We start from the raw sequence: 19906 nt of genomic DNA on the forward strand, positions 1-19906 counted from the left end.
TTGGGAAGCTATGGAACAATCTCTGGGGGAGATGGGTGGCATATGAATTTAATAAATAAATAAATAACAAATAAATAAATAAATTTGTAGTTGGAGGGTAAGAAGGGATGATAGAGAGTGATTGTTTAATATCCTGTTCCAACTCACTATGCCATACTGAAGGTAGAATCTCAATTGGAATCTGAGCTATTTAAACAAGAAACTCCTCCTTTCAGGAATTGCCCAGATTCCCTAAATCTCCTGGGATAAACCATATTAAATGGACTATCACCCCAAGAGAAGGGCATCAGTCTAAAACATTTACTTACAGTTCAGCAGGTAATGACCTATTGGGGCTATTCAGAGTTTCTCCAAGCCAACATAAATTGTTTGATTCAATTTCAATAATCAATCCTCTCCAACTCACCAATTCACGTTGATTCAGAGGGTCAGTTCAGAATTTCTAGTTTCCTTTGAAGAATCAGTTCAATTTGCAGTTTCGATACAATTGACATCAGGTTTCTGTGCTGAAATTTCACAATGACCCAGCAATGACAAAGGGATCACAGACTGGCCTTGAGGAATCCAGAAGGAACTTGGGAAAGATGGATTATTTGTAGATGTTAATAATCACTCTGCTCAAAACCTAAGTTGATATGCTAAATGCCCTGCAGCCTCTTCAAGCACATTAGCTCATCCACGAAGGTCAGTAATACAGTACATGCTGATTTCATTCACAAAGGGTATGAGAGCTAGCTTATTAAGGACAAGTAACACTCCCAATCTAGAGAGGAAGTTCATTTGTGAGGCTTTATTTAATATGTATCAGAACAGATTTATAGTCCTGCTATTTAAGATGTAATAATTGAACTGAATAATTAAAAATCCAGAGTTATCTTTAACTCTTCTCAATTGGCTTCGGAATTAATGTTGGATAAACCAAAAGGCCCAATATAAGGAAAGATAATGAAAAACCAGATACATAGTATAATGGAAATGACTTAATGCACCTCCACCCCTTTTTACCATGGAATTTTTCCTTTCTTTTAGCCTTCTGAGAACTAGCATAGAACCGTTATTTTGGTTGTCAACAGCAATTCAGACAAGTGATCTTATGGTGCAAGCAGCACATCGGCAGAAGAGCAAAATCATATGAATTGGAGCCCCTGTCCTTCAGTTGTATAATGGAAAGCTATTGAGAGAAATGTAGCAATTGATATAATAGTTCATTTCAGCCCATAGTTGTAATCTTTATAAGGAAGTGTCTAAAGTCCTCATAGTGAATGTTGATCACCTAATTTTCTATCTTACTTCAATAGACTATTTTACTGGGTACTATGTATTATATAGGCAAGGGCTTCTACTCATTCTATTTATGTGTTTATTTTTGCTTTTTTAGATTCCATCAGGTGCCATTCCTGTAGGTATTTTAAGCGTATTAACACCTTCTTTTTGCTGTGTTAACTTTTACCCTTGAAGTTTTTTTTATTAATGTTCTTTCTGAGTGAATAATTCTTTATTTTTCCAGATATCATAATGCTGAATTTATGTCCAGACCATTTCTGTATAACCAACTTATATAATAGTGTTTGAAAGCATCACAATGAACATGTACTTTATGCTTTCTTTGAAAATTACCCATTGTTAAAGCAAGTTTCATCCATTGGTTTTAAAACTAAAAGTAGATTTGACACTTCACTCGTTTACTTTTGTAATATTGTCTTTTTCAGGGTTCACAACAATAATCTATTCTCTGCTTTCAAAAATAAAAAGCCAAAACTTTCATTTTCCTACACAACAAATACAAAACTAGCTAATTATAGCTTGTCATATTAATACTTATTTATTACTTTGCTTATTAAACAAATGTATGTGGCTGTCCATCTACCAAGGAATTCTTGGCAGCAAACAAAGATTAAAACCACAATAGAATGAAGAAAATCAATTTAAAGAAATATATGCTTTCTTTAGATATACTTAACAGAGTTATGAGTGAGTAAGACCCACTTAATAAAGTAAGAATGATCTCTATGGCAAACAGTAGAAGCATGAGTGAATATTTTTATGGATTGTTCTTTATGTCTGTGTTTCTACATCTTATCTCTAAGCTAGAGATAAACATATCTTTGACCAAAATGCACGGATCACCTACTTTTTCTCATCTTAAGTTATCTTTTTATTAGGCTGTTTTCATATATTGTACTCTTTTAAGCATCTCTTCCACTTTCTGTGTGTGTATATAGTAGGCTTTTCTGTGGTACTGCTTGACCTCAAGCTTAATGTGTAAGAGAGAGCAAATGAAAAAAAAAAAAAAAAAATCAATATATCAAGAATAAAAAAAAAATCTGTAGTTCCTTCCCTGATTGCTGTTTCTCTTCCAAATGATTGCAGTGGTGGGGTTATATTCCTGAAGGATATATGTCTACTCATACTAGAACTACCAGATCTGGACTCTAAATTTAAACACAGGCAAAGAACTTTCTGTAGCTCTGTCTACTGCCATCTAGTGATTGCAAAAGGTTTTACAGCCTAGATCTAGTTAGCAATAACTATTATTACTTTTCAGGTATTTCTAAGATCTCAAGTTAATAATTAGTCAACAGAAAGGCTATTAGGTGAACTGACATGCTAAACATCTTCACAATAATTTTGCAGAATGTTTCCAAAACTAACTATTACTACATGGAGAGAGAAAAAATCGTTGCAATACTTTTGGAAAGGGGAAGTCCTGGTGTTGTGGCTTTTTGGTCTGAAAACTGATGGTATTAAATCAGTCCTTTACTTCTCTGCACAGCTGACTCACTGCCCAGGAGCCAATGGCTTTCTATTAACACAGCATCCTTTACTAGAATGGAGAAATACTATTTAACCTCGAGAGCACTGCCCTTTGCTACTTCTGTGGTGCATGGGGTTGTCTTATTTATTCAAAAGTGTAGAGTTACCACTCTGCAAGAAACTGGAACAAATCAGGTCAAGAATGAAATCCAGGAAGATAGAGGAAAAAATGTGACATTTCTCCAGAGTGTCTGACTCACTTATTTTTAATTGCTTTGTGTCTCATCATCTTTGATTATAGTGTTAAGATACATACTGTCAGGCTATGCTACGCTGAGGGCAATTTGTCAGGCTGATAGTTTTTTCAATATTTTTAACAAATCTGTAGTGATTGTTCACACATAAGAAAACCATGTGAATTGAAGTGCAGGAATCCATCACTCTGTCATTCTTGTACTCTGTATCTCCAGATGATATGGGCCCTTTTTCTGATTTTTTTTTTTTTTAAGATCATTCATTGCCATATAATTTAACCTCTCGGTCTTTTGTTTTATATTGCAAAATCCACAGCTCCAAACCAGTTGCAAAATTTCAAAGCTGTTGTGCTTTCCAACTGCATTAAGCATCCTGGCAGTTTTCTCAAGACCTTCAATGAAGGCTAGTTGTTTTGAATCAGAAATTATCCTTTTTCCCTTGCTGTGTTAAAATTCAGGTTGTTGAGAACTGGCTTTTGTAGTAAATATATTATCAACAAACCAAATAATTATTTTGCTGTGGTCTGAGGTTTTTGTTCATCTAGCAGGTGGCAGAAGTCTTTACCCTTCCATTGCTTTTTAAGTTTGTTATAGAAATAATTGTTAAATACCTAATTGCCCTAAACCTATGATCAGAGTCTTAATTACTGAGAAAAATAATGAAGGTTTCTCTCTCAAATTTTGGTTAAAAGCAGTGAGAATAGGGTTTTACTTCCCAATATCTCCCTCCAATTCAAAAGAGAAATAGTTATTCCAGCAATTTATGTTGATTACATTTTTCTCCTCAATGTCATTGTTAGTCCTGATATCTAGTGCTATCATTAAAATAGTCTTTATGTGTATTGTTGTTATCCCTTTGAGAATGTAATTATCATTTTGTTTCACTTTGAAGACAAAGGACCCGCTGCTCCATCTGTTTCTAAATGACTACAATACATTTTTCACTGTGACTCAGAATGGAATAACCCGCTACCTCACCTTACTTCAGCCAGTTGACAGAGAGCTTCAGCAGTTGTACACATTTTCGGTAAGCAATGGGATTTAAGAGTCTTGTTAGAATCACACCAGTCATCTTTTCAACTATTGCAAAAGCTTAATCACTGAAATTTCCGTTGGCAGAGATCTTAAGAAAATTGTTAGAATTTCACCAAATTGTATAAGCCATTGGACATAAAATAATAAAATGGTCTGGGCTTGCATAACATGTTAAATAGCAACACTGTAAGTAAGGTTAAAATTAACAAAGCTCTATAGATCTACAAATGCAACTGATGGGTCTCTAGTTGGCCTGGTGAAGTGTTTTGTGTAAATTCAGCCATATAGTTGGAAGGTTAGGATTAGAGTTAAGGTTCAGCTTGGCCAACTCATTGAACTTCCTGAGAATCCCTTGAAGTACCTTTTTATCCCTTGAATTAAAAAAAAAAAATGTAGAACCACAGAATCTCCAACGGATGGCTGTCTAAATTCGGCTTGAAGATATCCAAGTGAAATCTATCTTCCTTTAACATAAACCATTAGATCTTTTCTTGGCGATTAAACAATTAAAACTTTGCCCTGTTATATTCGACCCCTTGGTTTTCAGTTAAGGTCTTCAGTCCTTCAATCTGTCTGAAAAGGATTTTTTTTTTTTTTTACATTACTGGTTATCTTTATCACTTCTTTGTCAACAATACAGAGACAGACTATCCAACATCTTGTCCCTGCACAAGTGATATGTGTTTTTTCCCCAGGAATTTTCTGGTTATTATTGAATGCAGCCTTCATACTGCAGATCAAGATTTTTCAAACTATGTTCCTCTGAACCCTAGCATTCCTTGAAAATTTGTTGTAAGAAATTAAGGGCAAAGAAAAAGTTCACTCAAATGCAGCCAATTTTCTAATAGTAGAGCTTTGCCTCTTGAATAGGGGTTCTGGGATTTTAACTAACAGGTTCCACAGTCTGAAAAAGTTTGAAAAACCAAGCTGTAGACAGTCTTGATTTGTTTTCCTTACATTGTTATCAGTTGGAATAATTATATGAGTATTATTATGGTTAATGTCTATCAGCATTCTAAGGCATTCAAGTGATGCCTTAGAATGGAATAGGCTGTCTGTAAGCTGCACACAACTCACCAATACAGGTAGACCTCACTTAGCGACCACAACTGGGACTGGCAACTCAATCACTAAGGAGAAAATCATATGACCATGACAGACTTACAACGTCACTTCCCATTCAGTCGTTAAGTGAGTCACTGTGGTCATTAAGTGAAACATTGCATGACTGCGACTTACAATTTTACTTCCGCATTCTCCATTAACTTTGCTTGTTGCACACTGCTTGGGAAGTACACAAATGGTGATCACATGACTGCAGGATGCTGTGACAATCATAAATGCATGCTGGTTGCGAAGTCCCCAAATGGCAATCACATGACTGCAGGACACTGTGACAGTCGTAAATGCTTTAGGCCTCCACAGGGCATGAGGTAGCTATTTTGCTTCTTCAAATCTCTCTGATCTGTCCAGCCCACTGAAATTGCCATTCCTGGCAATGCCAGCATTCTATGCTTAAAATATTTTTACTTTAATTTACAGTATTTTAGTTTAAATTGTCACTTTGTTTCTATTATGTAGCCTGTATTCCTGTACTCACGGCATTATAGTAAATTGTTATGTGTCCTTTTATCAATGTCTTAAAAACATTCTAGATTTTAGGTGTCTTACTGTTTTTTCCAGATAATGTTTGTTTTCTCTTCTAATGCTGTGGCTTGCTGTGCTCTGTTCTTTTATTCTTTTAAGAAGCTGACTGTTTAATTTGCTGGTCAGCAACTGTAATAAAGAATACATACAAATCTATGTTACTGAAGTCTTTGAAGGTGAAAAATATAATGAAAGTATGGTCCTTAGATAAAAAGAAAAGAACTGTTGATCCTTGCTTTAGAGTATTGTATCTACATAATAATTATTCATTTTAAAATGGTCAGAATTGTTTTTCCTGCAAAAAGACATTTTTTACACATTAGACAGGGAAAATGTGTTTACCGTTAGTTTAAAACTATTCTTAGATCCTTATGGATTATAAATTGTTTGTAAAAATGTAGATTAATTCCAGACTAAATGAGACCACTTTAATTCCCATTGAAATCAATCACACAAAATAAGCCATGGGTAATTTACCATGGGAATTAGGTCTACACCATTTGGAAAGTGTGATGAGATCCATAAAGAATAAAATAAAATAGTAATTTTAATTTTAAATATAATTTTAAAATGCCCATGATTTTCTTAGATGGAATGATACGTGAAATGTGACTGATGCATATTAAATAGATGCTTAGATGGCTTCAAAGGGATTGGTTTCTAAGTATTTAAGCTAGTAGGTTAATGATTTAGTAAAAATAACAAAAAGCAGAAGGAAAAAGTCGCATTTGATTTTATATACATTATTTTTACAACCGTTTCCTCATGCCTCTTTATTTTGAAGGTTACAGCTTCCGATGGTGTGCAAGAAAGCTTACCGGTCACAGTCAATATTTTTGTGCTTGATGCAAATGATAATTCTCCAACCTTCTCAAACATATCATACAGTGTGAAGATCTACACAGATATGAGGCCTGGAGATAGTGTTATCAAGGTAATAGAACAGTTCCTTATCCTTGTGTTTTTAGCCAGTTCTTTTATAAAAACTTTTAAGACATGTGAAAATAAATTTGTCTTATGGAAAGAAGGGAGTTATGATGTAACCTTAGAGAGAGAGGACAAAATTCGACTGCATTTATAACTGCTATAAAGAAGATCAGAAATCATTGCTTTATATTCTTTCTTTTTTCTCTTTTTTCTTTCTCTCCTTTTTTCGTTTCTTTATTCTTTTCTCACCACTCTTATTTTCTTTTTTCATTAAATGTTTTTATTCTGTAAAAGTTTCTTTAATAAAAATTAATTTAAAAATGAAAATAAAGTTGTGTAGGAGGAATTAAACTGTTTTTAGGATCTTATTCTTTGCTATTTGCTAGAAGATTCTAAAAAGCAGGGCACCTCCTAGAAAGTCGGATGGGTTCACAATATGACATGGTTGCTAGCTAGACTCAAGTTTGTTGTCAGACAAACTATAATTGTTCCTCCCCTGTTAAGATGGAGCGTCATCCAGCAAATTGAGAAAATATTCCAGTACCAATATTAATAGATTCTTAGGCCAAATATCAACTAATGACTATCTCTGTTATATTCTCTTTACCATAACATTTGGCTCTTCATTCAGATAAATTGATGTGAAAAGTTATACAGCAAGATTCTGCTGTTCCTCAGTTTATAATCACTATAAACAGTTGCTGAGATAAACATTTGTCCTGATGGTAATTATTCAGCCAATTTTTTGTATGCATTGAGAATGGTGGTGGTTAGGAGGATTTTAAGGAATAAAGCAGGTACCTTAAAGCTTGGCAGAGACTTCATTCTTTAAATTTCAGATAGGTCCTACTTTGAATCCTGGTTCCATATATTTTTCAGTGGGGCCTTTAACACACTTTGGAAGCTTGGTATGTACTTCAAATGAGAAGAAATTACATACTTCTGCTTGAAATTGAAGTGTTTCTGTTAAAAATAGATTTCCACTTTATATTTTTGTTTCTAAAATATACTAAATTAGTATGTGCATCTAATTTAAATTAATCCTTTCAAAACAATTTCTGAAAGTCACCTAGCCTCTACAGGTAACCCTCGGTTAACAACAACTTGTTCAATGATTGTTCAAAGTTATGACCGCACTGAATGAGTCATGGTTAGAACTGGTCTTCAAAGTTCTGCCTGTCCCAGCACCCCCATAGTCACATGATCACAATCTGGGCACTTGGCAACTGGCTTGCACGTATGATGGTTGCAGCATCCTGTGGTCACATGATTGTGATTTGGGACCTTCCCTGCTAGCTTCCCACAAGCAAAATCTATATGGAAGCCAGCAGGGAAGTTCACCAGTTGCTGGGCTAAGTCTTCCCCACCCATGCCCCATCCTCGAACCTTGCTGTGCTCATGCTGTGCCTCCCCGGCCACTTGTGCACCCTCTCCCACCCGGCAGCAGCCCCCCAAGCCCCACCGTACTCACATTGCACCTCCTCTGCCACATAGAGATCAATCACATTTTCACACCATTCAAAAGAGACAATAAAAAAGCTAAGAAGGAAACAAGAAAACCAGAACTCATCTTCTCCAGCAGCCAATGCCCAAATATGCAGGGATTAACACTAGACAAACAAGCAGAAAACAGTACCCTAATCAAGGAACTACCAAGGAGAAAACCATACCCCCACCAACACTGGCAATACAAGCTACTGTATATAAACGGGGACAAATGCCACACTCATTCGCACCGATGATGTTACCTACTTGGGTAATGAAACATCTGCAAACAAACAACTGAGCTTAGAGAGCACCAAGGTTTCCACAGTTCAACCCTGAGCTACATATATTCTCTTCTATTGAAAGTATAGTATGGCAGGCTTGCTATTAAGGTGTATAGCTGAGCCTCTTATTTATGCTGATAGTGTTGTACTAACTATCTGATTTGGATGTGCTATTCATCATAGATGATAGAACATTGCAAAAAAAAAAGTGGCTAATAAATATTATACTGCAATAATTGTGTAACAAATGCTGAAATTAGCTGTATGAAATAAACTTTGATCTCCACGAGATGGCTGATCTCCCTTCAGAGAAATTTTTGTTGCCAAGGAAATTCAATTTTCCTCATGGGAGCAAAGAGGCAATGTCTCGGAAGTCTTTTTCTGCTGTTTGGCCAATTGATTAGCTTTATTGATGTATAATACATCCAGATGGATTCATTACTTTCAATGTTGTAAAAAGGTTTCTTATATTAATTATAAGATCTTGAAACTGACCTTTACAGTTCTCCACCTAAATGGTTGTCATTCCATATACAGCTGAGGTGGCATAGATACCTATTTTTGAAATGCAAACATAGGTAGCTATGTAAGACTAGTAAGCTATAAGGAAGTCTCCCTTTTCATCGTTAGAATAAATAGTGATAATCGTGGTAGTTTCCTGAACAGATAAATTGTCAGTTATCACAAGTTGTGGTTATTTAGGTAACTGGCCAGTGTGACAAAAAAGGTTCCTTTGGCATAAAAAGAAAAAGAAATATAGTACTGTCTGTGGATGAAGAATAAAGACTGTCATATAAGCACAGAGGGCAAATACAAGAAGCAGTCTGAGAAAAGGTGTATGTTTCTTGCTGTTGCTGAGAGGAATAATTTAATTTAGAGTGAAATTTTGTTTGGTCTAGAATATCAGCTGTTTCAAATAACAGCTGTAATATTATCAAAATAATGCATTACAGGTAGTCCTTTACTTATAACCATTTGTTTAGTGACTGTTTGACGTTACAATGGCACTGTAAAAAGTAATTTACAACCAGTCCTTGCACTTATGACCATCGCAGCATCCCCATTGTCATGTGATCACAATTTGGGCAACTGGCATGTATTTACAATGGTTGCAGAGTGCCGGGGTCATGTGATCACTATTTGCAACCTTCCCAGCTGGCTTCCAACAAGCAAAATCAATGGGGAACTGTGTGATTCACTTAAAAACCATGTGATTCACTTAACGATCGCAGTGATTTCCTTAACAGCTGCCACAAAAAAAGACATAAAATCAGGTGCAGTCATGTGATGCCTCACTTAATGACTGCACTGCTTAACGATGAATTTTCTGGTCCCTATTGTGGCCATAAGTCAAGGACTACCTGTATCACTATATTCCCTGTACAATTCTGAATATTGAGGAGAAGAAAAGTAGGAGAAGGAGAAGAAAAAAGTAGGAAGTAGTTAGCAAAAGAAATGAAAAGTAGAACATAAGAAAAAAGAAAAGGAAACCTTAATAAGTCTAGATTACATCAACATCATTCATAATACCTCTTCATATCTTTCTAAGCCACCATTGCTTCACTACATTCATAGATCAATTCATACACTGATTTTTGTTCTTCAGATTTCTCACCTCTTTTTGTCAATTTTGTCAACTGCATCTAACCACAATTTCATTAGATTTACACTTCCTTACACTTCCTCTCAGTCTATTCACTCTTCCCTCCTTAAAAAAAGTTTTTAAAAGTAACTATTTTTTTCATTCATTCCTTGAAACAGACCACATACTGCCTTTACTTTAAAATCCATTTTTTTTCAGTTCATTAAAAAAAATCAAATAAATAAAGTTGAAAGTGGCATTCTTGAGAACTAATGAAACAGTAGCTCACTTCCTGGCTAACTAAGAAGTATGCAAATGGTTGTTTTGATTGCTTTCGAAACTGTCAACTGAGTCTGGATCAGTCTCTGGATAGACTGATACATTGTCAAACACAGCTTCCCTTGTACCTTAATTTTCAGGTCCATACTCCTTGCTGCATAACAAAATCTATCTAATATTTGCTTCATATCCTTCAGATTCTCAGCCAAGAACAATATCATAGGCATACAAAAGTATATACACATTCATATCCCCAATTAACATACCTCTAATGTCATTCCTTATATATTTATCTATGTTTATATAAATATAAATATATCCATATTATATTTTATATAAATCTATACATCCATTTTCTTGTTTCTGGGTGTCCGATCTGGTCAGGCAGGATGGGCGTGCTCAAGGTCCCATTGACCAGAGAGTGCCACCTGGCAGGACCCAGGAGGTATGCCTTTTCTACTGTAGTGCCCGTCCTATATAGCATTCTCCCTCCAGATATCAGGATGGCCCCAACTCTGCTGACCTTTCACAAGGTAGTAAAGACCTGGTTCTGTGCCCAGGCCTAGGGTCCTGAGGGTGTGAAGGGTCCCATCTCCTGGTTGTGTTAACAACCAGCAATAGTGATATCTTCCTCGGCTGCTGTATATTTTAATTTTTGTATTTCTGATGAGAATTTGTTTTAATTAATTTTAAGATTGTTTGCTGGCCAGAGTAACTTGCTGAGTTGGCCATACAAATTGAATAAATAAATAAATAAATACGTAGATACATACCTACATATAACTAAGGAGACATCATACATCCTTGTCTTACTTATTGTTGAACTGTTCACTGAACATTCCATTTATTATCACTCATGTTTTACTTCCACTAATACCACACTTGCCACATTCAATAACCACCCTTCATTTTCACATTCATGTAGAACATTGAATAATGCAGGCTTTGCTTACCCTTGCCCTCTCTAAATGAACAGTAAACTTTCTCACATTCATACAGTTTTCACTGACCTGCTAAAAAAACCATATCTAATCTGCACATAGCTTTCAGCATAAAACCAAATACATTTGCCAAATTTTGCCCATTGTTACCTCTTGTACTTTTTCTAATGTTGTTTTGCCAAACATCTTTCCAGGCATACTAAACAAACTAATTCTCTGTAGTTTTTGCATTTACTCTTGCTAACATTTCTATTCCTTTGTATAGGGGAATAATCACAGTATTCCCCTGGTCTTCAGACACAAATGTAGTTTTCACACACATACTAGGGGTGATCACATAAGCAGGGGTGTTATATAGCTGATCTGATTCCAATCTGGAAAAACCAGATGTTGTTACTGTTGTTCCTCCTCCTCCTCCTGAGAAACATCATGCAGAGCCCTGGTGACTTCTGCGTCTCTTCTATGTTATACTTGCAGGAGAAGCCCTTACAATGGGAGTCCAGTGCACTGCACCGTTTGAACTAATAGGGTTTTATAAGGTTGCAAGCTATCAGTCCCCTTACAGTTAAGTTGTGGAAAGGAATAAACATTTTAGCCCATCTTTTGTGCTTAGTGATGGGAAAAAGAAAGAGAAATGGAGTTGCGTGTTTAATGAGAAATGCGTTCACATGTTTGGGTGAAGAAGAGAATCAAGAGCCAGTTGTTACAACTGGTTGTTGCCACATTACATAATGACCCTGCACACAACCACTCCATGAGCAAATCTCACACTTCTGTTTCAACAATCTCATTACATACCTGTAGTATCACCATTTTTGCACATTCTCACTGCATTTATCACTTTCTTTTCAACATTTCTTTCTTGGACCTATCATGTATATAATTCATTTCAATTTCTACTTTCAATGTTTCCTATTGATGTCCAATGCCCATCACAGCTTGGTCAATCACATAAAGCCTTTAGCAAGGTAGAGAAGGAATAAACTAGACTGTTCTTAGTTGCATCCATGCCATATGAAGCTTTTTTGCTGATGGTAAGAATACAATATTGGTAAGTTTTAGCATGTTTTGGCTAAAATTCCACAAGGATAACCAGAGCCCGTTTTGACCCCAAGCATGCTGAATTCTGTTCTGTGCAACTAGGATGACTAGTTGAAAGATTACTTTGCATACCAATTAACTGTTGTCTATATACCCCCAGCTAGAAAGATCATGGAGTGTGTTGACACTTTCAGGGTACAGTATTAATAAGTTACATTATAACACTCAGGAAAAGATACAGTGTTAATAAGTTTTACAATAAAGGAAGGTAGAAGCTGAAACCCAACTAGATCATAGATTGGCTGAAAATTAAACCTGAGACTACTACTTTGAATGACCTCTATCTTAATCTTTCATGATTTTAAGTTTCTTTTATAGGAAAACACCATTCTGGTTTCTTTTCTTTTAGCATTATTTTTTTATATAGAGAGAACGATTCCTCCAATTATGGAACAATTTTAAAATAGTTTCAGATATCAGATACAAGAGAAAGTAGGAGAAAGTCTACATCAGAGGGCAAGTATGATGTCATGTTTTGACATGCAGTTAACAAAACGCAAGTCACTGAAAAATGAGGACACTAAGATAAAGCTATTAAATTTGCTTATTAGGTAAAACACATTTCTGTGCACCAATTTACAGTATATTTGTTTCAAATTGTAAAAGAAAAAGCAAAACAGAAATAACATTATAGCTTACTTGACAAACCAGCATAATCCAAATCTTTCATTTGGTACTTAAATAGTTACCCCTCCAAACTGAATTTATATTCAATTAGTCAATTGAATGAATCAAATTTTCACTCTGAAATGCTATTCTCTGAGTTATTCTTAATCACTGGCTTGTTTTGAAAGCAATGGTATGCACCTATAAGATTCCTGGTGGTGTTGGGGACTGGGAAAAATATAAACTCAAAAATGTTTCATCTAGCCTTTAACAATTTGAAGATTTTCCTGGTAAAGGGAAAATGAGACATTGCTGGATTATGGGACATATGTCCCTTTTAAACCCTTTGTGAACACACGTCTTCAGGCTGACTATTGACCAGATAGTTTTGTACTGATAATCTCCCTCCATTCATCTATATTTTATATATTAAAAAAGTTTGTAATCAGTATTGGCTGACTGAATGTTGCAAATTTTCCTTCAGATCATTAAATAATAAATACACTACTAGTCATCCCAGTGTGGCCAGCTATTTGTAATGTTTGTACTATTTATGTTGACTGTTAAGTAGATTTAAACAGATAATCCAAGCACTTCCAGAGCTGATTCTCCAGATAGTTACATTGCTTTTCCCTAATTCAGGCCTGGCTGCCCTTAAAATCCTCTCTTTGTACAATTAAAGTAAAACATCTTTGGATTTCCAGACTGATGAAAACTGTTAGCTACTTATTTCTCTGAATGGAAGAATGACCATGAACTATCTATTATATGGGATTGATTTCTTCATTAACTGACTGGTTACAACCAATTGAACTTTGGGTCTTTGCCTTTCTCAATGATATCGTAAGAGTAACTTTCAGATCTGTAATAATGAATCTCATAGTTCATTAAATACTTTCTCCTTTTATGCTTTTTCCTAAGTGCCACATTTTCAGAGTATAGAGAAGATTATTTTTTCTTTATCCAATCTCTGTACAGTATATGAGCTCTGTTAGGAAAAGAAGCTGAAATGGATTTATCTTTTTGAAAAAGAACATTGAAAATAAATCCTGTGGTCTATCCACAACTTCCATACTCTATTTCTCTTCATTTTTTCCTGCTATTGCTTGTCTCCTTAGGTGTTTCTGGTTTTTTTCCAACCCTCCTCCTTGCCTTCATTTCTATTTTTAAATAAAATGACCAGCAGCATTTAGAAAGAAAAATCTTTTAAATCTGGGTCAAAGTTTCTTCTACTATAGGGGGATTATCTAAGCCTGCAATCCTATGGAGAACAGAGCTTAAGTTTGAGAAGATAGGTATATAACTGCATTGTTAAATAAGAGTCTGTATTTTTTATTTTTAATGTATTTTAATGTATTTATTTATTTTATGCATTTTTATGCATTTATTTTTTTCCTTAACAGCCTATATTTTTGTGGCCATATTCTAATGAAAGTAAAATGAACTGCACTGTAAAATAATAGCCTGTATTGCTTTGTGTGTATCTATGTTTTATTTTTACTTTTTTCCTTAACAGCGTACATTTTTGTGGTCATATTCTAATGAAAATAAAATGAAATGCATGTTCTGGGATGGAAGAATCAGCTGAAGATAAGAATTGGAAATTAAGAACTGAGTCCTAGGTGCCAAAATTGATAGGGGGTTAACTTTATGGATATTAAGCTGGCTATGACTTCCTTGCATCCTAACCTCATTTGTTTTAGAATACAGGATTCAAAAGGAATTAAGGTTATTGAGTTTGGGTTTGTTTTTGTTGTTGCTTTGTCTTAGCTTGGAAGTTAACTAGGCCTAGTCTAACACAATGTCACATTGCTTGAGCCATCTTGAATAATTGCTTGAGTAGAAATGTGGGATACAAATCAAATAAATACATAAAACACTTGGGATTTCTGCTGGTAGATTTTGACACAAGTTTTCAGCTGATACAAATAACATAGGCTTCAAGTTATCTGAATATGCATTGTGGTGCACAGCAGTGGCCTAGGTTTCACACAATTTGCACACACTTCAGAGAGCAGTGCAATGGGCATAGTGTTCTCTTTGCTGTTAAGAAAAAAATGGGCAAAGTTCAGTTGATTTGAACCAAAGTTTGAATTGTTTAGTTGGAATATAAAAAAATAAATGACAGAGAAAATGCACAAAAGTGGTTTTACAACTTTTGGTTATAGTTGTATTACCTTCAGTCTCATAGGCTTCTGAAATGAGCAAAGAAGACTGGATGTACCTTTCAGGGAAGACCATGTTCAAAACCATGTAAATGATAATGCTAATTGGATGATGGCCAGTTTCCCAGAAAGAATGTTTCTTACATATATACCCATGCTGGAGAAATGTGCTTTGACCATAGAAAAAACCTCTTCAATTTTCTAACTCCTCCAGCTCTTATATATTGTTGTTGTTTAAAATTTAAATTTTATCCATGCCTGTTTTAGACTTCAGATGATACTTATTGTAAGGTTCTTCAATTTTATGAGGCACCCAGAGAGCCTTGCCTCTTGATAACAGTGGAAATGTAGTTAATAAAATAGTCACATACTTATATGGTTTGGTAATATAAATGTCATGTCTTCATCCCCATGCTTTCAGGACTGTACTCATTTTGGTCTCACACTAAGTATATAGTGTCCAACAGTATATCCAACAGTAGCTCTAGTGTCCATATATTCCCAGATGTGATGTCACAGATTTCTCACATGCCTTTTTGTCCCTACTTTTTCAAATGCTTTCCTCCATCCTTAGTAGGAGTGGTCAAAAAGAAAACTGGAAGCAGAAAAGAATCCCACACACATCCCGTATCAAAGTTGAGTCTAAACAAATGATTGAGGCAATTTATAAATCTTGCAGATAAGCTTATAAATACTGCAGATAAATAAATAAACTCCTGCTCTGTATTAAGTATAAGTCTGAGACCACAAGCAAATGAAGAACCCATCCGCAGAAGCTATGTACATTTTGTGATGGCAGACCCCAATAATTTATTAATCCAAAGGTGTCAGCTGCGCTGTTCCATGGCAATTTTCACACGATTCAAATAGCTAAAATAAATGTATGCTAATAGTGTATGACTCTGGGAAGTGGTCTTATTCCAAGCATAGAACCTGGAAAGCAAAGCTGTTTGTGCACAACTGCAAGTTTCAATTTAGATCAGCAGGAAATAATCATGTTAGGCATTTGGGAATGAGACCAATTTGCCTGAACTTTTTAGTTCATGACAGATATTGAACTACACGAGTCAAGATGTCTTATTAGCTTTTCCATGTTTTGGCCAAAAATATCTCTGGTAATGAGAGCTCTGTCCAGCTGAACTAACCGTTGTTTAAAAATGACAGTAACAAATGAAAAGTGGCATTACTATAAAAGACCTGGCATTGTTAAAGGCAGGATGCGGTCTGAGTTTCTTCTAGCTTTCTTTTTGCGCAATGCAAATCAGGCCTTTCTTGAGCAGTAACTGAACAGATTCATCATTGTCAAGTTGTGAGGACTGCTTATTTTTAGTGAACAAAATTGCTGCTACTGCATGAGATATACAGGAAAAGCAGAAAGGATCCTTGTTTCAGCTTCTTTTAGGCATTCAGGAATTTCCAGAATCATATAAACTGGGGCCTATCTGCCAAAGACACCTGCAATTCACCCATTCAGAACCATAGGGCATGATGACAGTTCTGTGACTTTAATGCTCCCTTTCAGACATATTTTTGCCCCCCAAATGTTATTCAGATAACTTAGCATTTCAAAGCATGCTCATTTGTAAATTTAATTAACTTCGCTAATTTAGGTATTTGTGTATTCTACCAGTTTTCCTTTTCGTGTTGTCAGAATAAAACTTGGCCTGGTTCCTAGTATGTAATTAAACGGTTAGGACTGGTATTTTGTGAAAGGCTTTGATTTATCTTTTCTCCCATCCCCCTTTGCTGCTGAAATGGAGAAGGCCAAATATAACAGTTTTCAAAGAAGCCTTCAACCTTTATTAATAGCATTAATTTAGGAGGTCAACAACGATGAGTAGTTTGATAAAGAAATGTTTACACAATTAAAATAATAGTTTCACAGTTTTAGCAAGAAAAAGGCACCTCATTGAGCTGAGTACTTGAATACTGCAGCCGATGTTGTCAGCCATTCAAAAGATGTGTGTTTATTTTGAAGGAAGTCATACTGTGCTTAATTGGGTTTACTCCTTAGTAAGCATGTTTACAGTGCACCTTTGAAGTTACTATCCTTGATAGAAGTCTCAGCATGCCTGTGGATGTTAATCATCCAGGCATAGCTTACATGCAGAGGCCACTGGAAAACTTCTCAACCATCCTTATCCTCTCAAAAGAGAAAAGATGGGCATATGTGAAAATATTGGATGAACAGGTGGATACGTGTTAATTTAACCACTGAGCTGTTTCAGTTCAGAATGTCTGGTACAACTTGGATTGTGTTCCTCTAAGACAATTATTACTGATGGTGGTATTCTTCACTAGCTGCTAATCAGAATATCCATTTCTTGCAATTGCTTCCATCCCCCTAGGCCTTTCATCCCCCCCCCCCGCAAATGCTCATGAGGGTAATGGTACACTTCAGAGCCAAATGGGATGTGGTACAGAAGGCTTTTCAACCAGGCTTTTTGAATTTAACCTGTTTTTTTGTTACTTCTTAATTATTTATTTTTTATTTTAAAATTTTAGCTGCCTTCAATGCCTCCAGATAAAATGGAGGAGTATAAATCAATGAATAAATATAAATAGATAAATAATGATGACCTGGAACAAAGACATCCCTGAATATAACTCAGTAAGCACACTCCTGGGTTAAGTAATGTTTTTCTTCAGGTTTTGTATCATTCTGTAACATAGGATGTCATAATCCAACACCTGACTGTTTTAGGTCTGATATCACAGCATATACCAAAAGATCCATTTGATGTACTTTAACTCTTCTTGTTGCAAAACAACAATAAACCTACAATGTTAATTCTTTCCAATTGCAGCTTACTGCCATGGATGCAGATGAAGGTCCAAATGGGCAGATTAGATATGAAATCTTGGCTGGTGATCAGGGAGACTTCATAATCAACGATAAGACAGGCCTTATCACCATTGCACCAGGAATTACGTTGGTAGTAGGTCGGTCCTATGCCCTCACTGTCAAAGCATCTGACAGTGCTCCACTTGCACAGAGAAGGTAAATCATACCTGACTTTATTTCTTTAGCTGTTCATAGCTGAGAAATTAGCTTTTCAACTCTGTAATTTATAAAGAAGGATGAAGCCAAGGTGAATAATGTTTTGGTGGCCAGGAATTTTACTTTATTGGGAAAGTGGGATGAGAGCTGTAGGGAGTGGACCAATGATAGAAATAGATGAAGCTACATCAGATATAGACCGGGCTGGAATTTTCTATTCTTTCTAGGTTGAGATCAGGGAGCAGGTTTTCATTTTTAAACAATGTTAACTCTATGTTTTATCTTATACCACAGTTTTTCTATATATCCGTCTCAAGATGATAAGAAATTCTGCTGTTCTTTTTTGGCAACCATGTTATTAAGATTTGGCAGCACTATCAGAGGGCATTGTGGAGGCTGAAGCTAATGCTGTAGAATACCCAGACCTGTTGTAAAAGAATAGTACTCCCAAATTTCATCCTGATGAACCAGCTTCTTTAAAAGAAGCACGTCTGCTACTCCTTTACTAATTGTTGTATTGAAACATTACTTTGCAGCACAATCTTATATTTTAGTCTACTTGGAAATAAATCTATTGAGTTTAGTGGATCTTACTCCCAGATAAGGATTATACAGAACTGCAACCTTTGTATTTGTACAAATAGGCATCATGAAGGAAATGAAAATATACCCAGTACATATCTATTTCTGTGCAGTAAGTTCAGTAGATCAAATATGTTTTGACTTTTCTAAAAAAAAGTCAATTCTTGTCTATTTAATTTGTTAAGTATCAACTTAAATGCCAGTGATTTAAGTCTGTAATTTTGCTTGACCCATATCAGCGAGGGTCAGTTTAAGAGACTGAGAATGAGAGAAAGGAAGAGAGACAGCTTAAGCCATGAAAGCACAAGTAGCAATTGCTTCTGTAAATTCCCATATATCATTTAACGGTAATATCTCCAACTATCCTGGAACTGAAAGGATCACTGAGCTGGAGATAACTTTTCCCCCCCAGGCAATGCATTCTTATGGTGTCCCTTAGCTCAATTTGGAGCTCAGATTGCAAGCTATGCAAATACTGGACAAGGCATGAAATATGCTATGCTGAAATCTATACTGGAGCCAGCAAAGTCATTCAGTTCCTAATTTATAACATGTTAGAACTGGGAAGCCCAGAGTAGATAGGGATGAATTTCTCTCTTAAACCAAGTTGGAAGAAGAAACGTAATGAGTGACTTTTAACAACCACAGCATACAGTTAAATAGAAAAGGTTTAATTCTGCATGCAGATTATAGCTTGCAGGGAAGTCATCAGGTGTGAATGTCATATCTATATATTTCACAGAACAAAGACCTAAAATATATCATGGTTATATACATAATTACAAATACAGATTATTCCAACATTTAATCTAACTCATGCATCTCTGCTTCAATATCCAAAGGGAATGCATATGACATTTTTCTCTATACACAGATGCAATGTGACTACTCTTTTATAAGCCAAAAGGTCTTTTGGAGTATTTTGGGAGATGTCGTAAAGGTAGTACCTATCTGCAACTCTTAAAACCAGCCACATCTTTACCTGAAATCTTGTGGCTGTCCACCCTGCAGCCCTACGATTTTGGCAAAGACATAAAATAGGATCATATTTCCAAAAGCACAGAAAACCAAGTGTAGGTTGAGGAAAGGATTTAGAGGTCTTCAGAACTAAACATTCTCGGTTTCATTATCCTGTGAAATATCAGAAAGGAAGTAAAAGGAAAATGCAACAAAATAGAAGGAACACAAGCCCATTGTGGGCAAAACTTGGAAGTCCAAACCATATATTGTAATTGGAAGGTTAGCTTGTCTTTAGTCCTCTGT

The 19906-nt window shown here is 35.5% G+C and overlaps 1 protein-coding gene across 6 annotated transcripts in view; it reads left to right on the plus strand.

Annotated features, from left to right (window-relative positions):
• Window positions 1-19906, plus strand: part of PCDH15 (protocadherin related 15) — a 435688-nt gene that overhangs the window by 237098 nt on the left and 178684 nt on the right. For all 6 annotated transcript variants that reach the window (XM_088144402.1, XM_088144401.1, XM_088144400.1 and 3 more), the window contains exons 12-14: window positions 3901-4035; window positions 6475-6624; window positions 17868-18061. In XM_088144402.1, the coding sequence (XP_088000528.1) occupies window positions 3901-4035; window positions 6475-6624; window positions 17868-18061 (479 nt within the window). The remainder of the gene's footprint in view (window positions 1-3900; window positions 4036-6474; window positions 6625-17867; window positions 18062-19906) is intronic.

Source organism: Python bivittatus, unplaced genomic scaffold (assembly GCF_059951505.1).
Source record: "Python bivittatus isolate LINGU-HERP-01145 unplaced genomic scaffold, Pbiv_v1 ctg000400_np1212, whole genome shotgun sequence".
Lineage (NCBI taxonomy): Eukaryota > Metazoa > Chordata > Lepidosauria > Squamata > Pythonidae > Python > Python bivittatus.